Genomic DNA, 8,162 nt, shown 5'->3' with positions numbered 1-8,162 from the left:
AGGGTTAGGGTCAGAGTCAGGTTCAGGGTCAGAGTCAGGTTCAGGGTCAGAGTTAGGGTTAGGGTCAGAGTCAGGGTCAGGGTCAGGGTTAGAGTCAGGGTTAGGGTCAAGGTTAACTCGTCTCCTAGGCCTGTCTGCACATTTGGGTTGTCATGACATTGCTAAGTGAAGTGTTAACACTGGAAAGAAAACGTCCCCTTTGGTTTCCACTGATGTTCTATTATACTAATGTTCTAATATACTAATGTTCTATTATACTAATATTCTATTATACTAATGTTCTATTACACTGTTCTATTACATAAATGTTCTATTACACTAATGTTCTATTACATAAATGTTCTATTACACTAATGTTCAATTACACTAATGTTTTATTACACTGATGTTCTATTACACTAATGTTCTATTACACTAATGTTCTATTACACTAACGTTTTATTATACTAATGTTCTATTACACTAATGTTCTATTACACTAATGTTCAATTACACTGATGTTCTATTACACTGATGTTCAATTACACTGATGTTCTATTACACTGATGTTCTATTACACTGTTCTATTACACTAATGTTCTATTACACTAATGTTCTATTACACTGATGTTCTATTACACTAATGTTCTATTACACTGATGTTCTATTACACTGTTCTATTACACTAATGTTCTATTACACTGATGTTCTATTACACTGATGTTCAATTACACTGATGTTCAATTACACTGATGTTCTATTACACTGATGTTCTATTACACTGTTCTATTACACTGATGTTCTATTACACTGTTCTATTACACTAATGTTCAATTACACTGATGTTCTATTACACTAATGTTATATTACACTGATGTTCTATTACACTAATGTTCTAATACACTAATGTTCTATTACACTGATGTTCTATTACACTAATGTTCTATTACACTGATGTTCTATTACACTGATGTTCTATTACACTGTTCTATTACACTGATGTTCTATTACACTGTTCCATTATAAAAGATCTGTGATGTTATAAAGAATATTTCAGGTTCAAATTCTGGGTTTTTAGGGTTCAGTGCTTATTGCTAACTGGCTGGATTCTAATCTCTGTTGTTGTAATACTAGTAAATGACCACCAGGTGGTGCCCCCATCTGAGGGCTAGAGGTCTTGGGGCTAGGGGTCTGGGGGTTAGGTGTCTGGGGGTCTGGGGGTCAGAGGTACTGCAGGGGACAGGTGAAGTCTTCTCATGAGAGCCATGCCTCCCATGGCAGGGAGCGGTACTGCAGGTGACAGGTGAAGTCTTCTCATGAGAGCCATGCCTCCCATGGCAGGGAGAGGTACTGCAGGGGACAGGTGAAGTCTTCTCATGAGAGCCATGCCTCCCATGGCCGGGAGCAGTACTGCAGAGGACAGGTGAAGTCTTCTCATGAGAGCCATGCCTCCCATGGCCGGGAGCGGTACTGCAGGGGACAGGTGAAGTCTTCTCATGAGAGCCATGCCTCCCATGGCCGGGAGCGGTACTGCAGGGGACAGGTGAAGTCTTCTCATGAGAGCCATGCCTCCCATGGCAGGGAGCGGTACTGCAGGGGACAGGTGAAGTCTTCTCATGAGAGCCATGCCTCCCATGGCAGGGAGCGGTACTGCAGGGGACAGGTGATGTCTTCTCATGAGAGCCATGCCTCCCATGGCAGGGAGCGGTACTGCAGGGGACAGGTGAAGTCTTCTCATGAGAGCCATGCCTCCCATGGTAGGGGGCGGTACTACAGGGGACAGGTGAAGTCTTCTCATGAGAGCCATGCCTCCCACAGCCCACAGACAGAGAGGAGAAAAGCAGCCTGCACCTTGGCTGCCCCTCACAATGTCACATGATGCATAGATATTACTGTACTAGATGATTACTATATAAAAATGAAGGAATACATGGAAAGTGAAGTTCAGAACATGTACAGCGCCTTCTGAAGGTATTCAGACCCCTTCACTTTTTACACATTTTCTTGTGTTATAGAGTAAATTTGAAATGGATTCAATTTAAAGAATTTGCCATCAATCCACACACAATACCCCAGAATGACAAAGCGAAAACACGATTTTTGACATTTCAGTACATTTATTAAAAGTGAAATACAAAAATACCTCATGGACAGAAATATTCAGACTTTTTGCTTTGACAGTCTTAAAATTAGTTAAAATGCAAAAATGTCATCAACAAATCACTCAATAAGTTGAATTGAGTACATCTTAATGCAAGGATAATAATTCATGTCATTTCGGAATGAATATCTTTGTTTTTATAGGGTCTCTGATTTGCATAGGAATCAATTACACACTGTGTAGATTAGGATGTTCTGAAGACACTGTCCATATTGTACTGACAGAGAAGGAGAGCTGTCTTCACATCCACTCCCTGCTATCTTACACACAGCAACGTAATCCAGCTCCACAACTCAAACACCCAATCTAACCAACTCTTATATACATACAGACACTCTCTCCTGTGTTATTCTCAGAGTTCATCATCAGTCTGATTTGATCATCTAATCATTCATCTGGATTGTTTCACTATCAGTTGCATTTCCTACTTCTGCTTTGTCAGTCTATTGCACTTTTTCACACATTTCACAATGAGCAAATAACCATCTGGTTCTCATCAACGGCTGTAGCCCTAAACACTACATACAGTGTGATCTCCCTGAGACTAGTTTCCACAGGGTCATTGAACAGAACACGCCCCAAACCCTAAACCCTGGGTAGAGGGGCTCAGTGAATGTGGAGTGGAATGTGTGCAGGAGGGTCCGTGTGTCAGAGGAGACGCTGTAGAAGGACAGAGTGCCGGCCGGCCAGTCCAGATACACTCCTACTCTGTGGGAGCCAGAGGAGGGGACAGGTATGTCAGTCATCTTATTATTGTGCCAGGCGAAGTAACTGTCATCAGAGCATAACAGACTCCAGGACTTGTCATTGTTTCCCAACCCACAGTCATGACCCTCTCCTCTCCTTCTGATTCCTTTATATGTCACTCCTATATCAGCCCATCCCCCACTCTTCTCTACCTCCCAGTAACGGCGCCCAGTCAGACCCTCTCTACACAACACCTGTGACCAGCGCTCAAATCTCTCTGGGTGATCAGGATACGGCTGCTTCTCTCTCCCCAGTGTCACCTTTCTGTTCTCCTCAGACAGAGAGAGGATTCTGTGTGCTGTGTTTGGGTCCAGAGTGAGCTCACAGGCATCTGATTGAGAAGGCAAAAATAATCATCAAATCAATACAATTTAATAAATTACAATATTCACAATGTCATCTTGTTATGATAACATTTTTACTTCACAAAATATTACTTATTAATTGAAAATGTTTTACAAGGGATACAACTAATTCACATTTACTAATATTTTAGATTTACATATGAATACAATACTGGTGCTCTGTTTGAACTCTGCTGTACCCTGGTTCTTGAGTAATATCACAGTCCTGTTGTCTACAGCATTGGTGACTTACATTTGATCAGCCCAGGTTTGAGCCTGCACTCTCCACCATGGTCCACACTATATCAACCACAGAAGAACCCACAGAGGTTGAATGACACACTCACAATCATGTGGAAAATAGATACAGTGCATTAATCTCATTGATACGTCCAGCCACATATTCAGCCTTTACCTGAGTGTCTGTAGGTTACAGAGTGGATCTTTCTGTACAGCAGAGAGCAGCGCCAGTCCTGAGTCTCCTGGGTGATTGTAGCTGAGGTCCAGCTCTCTCAGGTGGGAGGGCTTAGACCTCAGAGCTGAAGCCAGAGAAACACAGCCTTCCTCTGGGACTCCACAGAATGACAACCTGGGGAAATAGTGTCACTCCATCTGATCAAGAATCTAATTATTCCTCTCTAATGTACATGTGCAGCTTTAAATCCTCTTCATTTGGCAGTTGAAAGGCCACATGTGAATGAGGAATACAAATAAATACATGAAACCAAACGATTACTGTGGTGCAAGAATTCATGAGTGAGAGTTATAGTTGCTCTCAACAAGGGAGCAATTAACTATGGATACATTTGTAGTGACTGGATTTCTACATCTGGTATAATGCATTTGCTAGTTGTTGGGTTAGTGCAGTATTGTCCCATGAGCTGATCTAAGGCCAGGTGGGTCAGGATTTCAGGAGAGTAAAGTTATTCACACAGTGCAGACAGAGCAGCCCCCCTGCCACCACACACACACACACACACACACACACACACACACACACACACACACACACACACACACACACACACACACACACAGTAATTGATTGGAAGATAATGTACATTGTCTGTCTCAATTATTGAGCCTTTCTATGCAAGTATCATTGATTCCATAGAATGATAATGTAACATACACTTAGGAATGATGCGTCTGGCAACAAGAATAGTCTCAGACCTCACCTCAGTGTCTGTAGTTGACAGTGTGGACTCCCCAGTCCAGCAGAGAGCAGCTTCTCCCCCCCGTCACCTAGATCATTACTACTGAGGTCCAGCTCTCTCAGGTGGCAGGAGTCTGAGCTGAGAGCTGAGGCCAACGCTTCACAGCATCTCTCTGTGAGGTGACATCCATTCAGCCTGAATGAGGAATACAAATACATGCAGCCAAACCATCACTGTGGTGCATTATGATAAGAATTCATGATTCAAGCCAATCACAGGCAGGTTTGTAGTCATTGTATTTCTAAGTGTGGTATATTTGCTAGCTATTGGGTTAGTGCAGTATTGTGTAGCCCCATCAGATGATCTAAGGCCACATACACTCTTTGAAATTCTGCCTTTAATGATAAATAGAGCTGAATATGATGTCATTATAAGCTGTACAATAAATGATTGTTGCATTGTGTGCCTTATTCTCATGCTCCCTCCTTAATAGTGTGAGGGGAGACAGATTTCTCATCTGTCGTATATAATATTGTTATAATCAATATAGCAAAACAACAATCTATTTTAAATCAGTATGACCATGTCATGATGATTATATTTTTTCAGTCATACACTGTTCATTGATTCCTTCATGATCAGTATTGGACTCGTTTATGATTCTATGTAGTAACGGTACGAATCAAGACAGCCAGTCAGGTTGACAGCGGTTATATCTGTCCCCTGGGTTATATCTGTTGGTGGGGATGTGCTGAGTCAGCTGCAAGGCCATCCTGACCTAAAGGTCGGCCTCTTGTTATTGAACTGTGAATGTGTTGCTGTCCCTCTGAAATGGTTTCTCAAAAACATATTATCTAAGAAAGGTAAGACAGTATCCTTCATCGATTTTTTTTAAATTATGAAGACCGCTCATCATGGTAAAATAAATGCACGCACGGGATGATGGTCTGGGAGCTGACAAATGAAAAACGTGGAATACAAATAAAGTGGTAGAACTAGTGTTGTCACAGTGAACAGTTTAGGAAATGATTGGAAGATCATGTAAATGTTCTGTCTCCATCATTGATATTTGCAGTGCAAGTATCAATGACAACAAGAATAGTCTCAGACCTCACCTCAGTGTCTGTAGTTGACAGTGTGGACTCCCCAGTCCAGCAGAGAGCAGCTTCACCCCCCCGTCACCTAGATCATTATGACTGAGGTCCAGCTCTCTCAGGTGGCAGGAGTCTGAGCTGAAAGCTGAGGCCAACGCATCACAGCATCTCTCAGTGAGGTGACATCCATTCAGCCTGAATGAGGAATAAATACATGTTGCCAAACGATCACTGAGGTGCATTATGATAAGAATTCATGATTCAAGCCAATCACAGGCATGTTTGTAGTCAATGTATTTCTCAGTCTGGTATATTTGATTGCTATTGGGTTGTGTAGCCCCATCAGCTGATCTCAGGCCAGATTGATGAGGAATTGAGGAAAGAAAGGTTATTGAGAGAGTGCCCACCCCACCACACCACACACACACACACACACACACAGACACAGACACAGACACAGACACAGACACACACACACACACACACACGATATAGGAATTGATTGGAAAATAATGGACATTGTCTGTCTCAATCATTGAGCCTTGCAGAGCAACAAGAGTATCATTGATAATGTAACAGACACTTAGTAATGACGTGTCTGACAACAAGAATAGTCTGAGACCTCACCTCAGTGTCTGTAGTTGACAGGGTGGACTCCCCAGTCCAGCAGAGAGCAGCTACATGCAGCCAAAAGATCACTGTGGTGCATTATGATAAGAATGCATAAGTGAGAGTTATAGTTGCTCTCAACAGGGGAGCAAGCAACCATGGATGCATTTGTCGTGACTGGATTTCTACGTCTGGTATAATGTATTTGATAGCTATTGGGTTAGTGCAGTAATGTGGAGTCCCATGAGCTGATCTAAAGCCAGGAGGGTCAGGATTTGAGGAGGGCAAACATATTCAGAGAGTGAAGACAGAGCAGCCCCCCCTCCCACCACACCTCGCTGTTGGGCCAGGTTTCCGTGAGAACCATCATGTTGCAGTCCGTCATCCATGTGTGTGTGTGTGTGTGTGTGTGTGTGTGTGTGGGGGGGGGAGGGGATCCGCAGCCGCAGTTCATCCATCTTGTCTCATCCAGGGAAGGAACATCGGTGAGGAGAAAAGACGAGGTAGTGAGAGTCGATGTGGATGTTATCTTGAGCCGAGCTCTCAGCCCACCTCGGCTCCCTCGGCTGGGTTTTCCATCCCGGTCGGTGTAGCGGAGTCAGCTGGTCCCGCTGTTCTGCTCTAATCTCAGGGTATTGCGTCGATAAAAGATGTCTGGAATGCCGGAGCCGATGTCCAGAAGTTGTCGTCGGCTGTACGATATGGACGCTAAACTGTTTTTAGCGAGAATACTTGAAATAAACAAGCAAATAACCACTAATTCAGCGAGACAGCGGGCTTCGCGATGTATGCGCACCGCCATCTTGGTACACGCCCTCCCTGCGTGATTGGTTGGATTTGGTAGCAGGCTAGGTTGAGTCGCTCAGACGCTGCCTTTTGATTGGTCGATTCGCACGTCCGTCTTCTTCGCCACACGTGTTGTCGGTATTGACAAACATTTCAGTGACATGCGCGCGATGCAGTGCTAATATTAGCATGTAGCCTACTTCATTATATAAGAATACAACAATAGCATTTAGCATACTCCACCGGCTATGAATGCAACGTTAGCATGCAGCCTACTCCATTGGATAACCCTACTACGTTAACATGGAACATACTCCACTGGATATCAAAACCAAGATGGCGGCGCGCATGCGTCGCGCGCATGTCACTGTCACTGAAATGATTGCAACCTGATGTGGTGTGTGTGGGAGGGAGCTGAGAGGGATGTAGGGTGGAGCATTACTCTCACACACACACACACACACACACACACACACACACACACACACACCACTCCCCGACAGTGACACAGACACAGAACAAGGAAGTGTTCCGCCCACAAGCACTTCTAGGAAAACAAAACTTACAGTATCTCTGACACTCGACGCTGCTCAGTCTGGTCGTGTGTGCAGCAAAATGGCAGAGAGCATGGACTCTTTTAGCTGTCCGATCTGTCTGGATCTACTGAAGGATCCGGTGGCTATTCCCTGTGGACACAGCTACTGTATGGGCTGTATTAAGGGCTGCTGGGATCAGGATGATCAGAAGGGGGTCTACAGCTGCCCCCTATGTAAGGAAAGCTTTATCCCCAGGCCTGTTCTGAGGAAAAACACTCTGTTGGCTGAATTAGTGGAGAATCTGAAGAAGACAAGACTCCAAGCTGCTCCTCCTGCTCACTGTTATGCTGGACCTGGAGATGTGGCGTGTGATTTCTGCACTGGGAGAAAGCAGAAAGCCCTCAAGTCCTGTCTGGTGTGTCTGGCCTCTTACTGTGAGACTCACCTCCAGCCTCACTATGAATCTCCTGCCTTTAAGAAGCACAAGCTGGTCAAAGCCTCCACACAACTGCAGGAGAAGATCTGCTCTCTTCATGATGAAGTGATGAAGATTTTCTGCCGTACCGACCAGCAGTGTATCTGTTATCTGTGTTCTTTAGATGAACATAAAGGCCATGACACAGTCTCAGCTGCAGCAGAAAGGACAGAGAAACAGGTAAGAAGAAGAGCTTCAGACTGGTATCACTCTGAATATCACATACAGGACAACTATGAGTAATAAATAAGAACCAGAGCTACTTGTTGGTGAC

The 8,162-nt window shown here is 44.1% G+C and overlaps 3 protein-coding genes across 3 annotated transcripts in view; 1 reads left to right on the top strand and 2 right to left on the bottom strand.

Annotated features, from left to right (window-relative positions):
• Positions 1 to 8,162, bottom strand: part of LOC310823733 (uncharacterized protein) — a 566,003-nt gene that overhangs the window by 43,613 nt on the left and 514,228 nt on the right. The gene's annotated exons all lie outside the window — the stretch shown is intronic.
• Positions 2,659 to 4,074, bottom strand: LOC310823613 (stonustoxin subunit beta-like; the record flags this gene model as incomplete). The annotated part of the gene is made up of 2 exons (XM_083696500.1): positions 2,659 to 3,218; positions 4,059 to 4,074. 2 exons carry the CDS (start codon positions 4,072 to 4,074, stop codon positions 2,659 to 2,661), a joined length of 576 nt encoding a protein of 191 aa, XP_083552626.1.
• Positions 7,493 to 8,162, top strand: part of LOC310823930 (tripartite motif-containing protein 16-like) — a gene marked incomplete at its 5' end in the record, with an annotated part of 11,624 nt that continues 10,954 nt past the window's right edge. The window contains one exon of the mRNA XM_083696870.1: positions 7,493 to 8,068. Coding sequence (XP_083552996.1) covers positions 7,493 to 8,068 — 576 coding nt within the window. The remainder of the gene's footprint in view (positions 8,069 to 8,162) is intronic.

Source organism: Argentina silus (assembly GCF_951799395.1).
Source record: "Argentina silus genome assembly, chromosome: Y".
In the NCBI taxonomy this organism is placed as follows: Eukaryota; Metazoa; Chordata; class Actinopteri; order Argentiniformes; family Argentinidae; genus Argentina; species Argentina silus.
The sequence above is the reverse complement of the archived record's forward strand: the minus strand, read 5'-3'. Positions and strand labels throughout refer to the sequence as shown.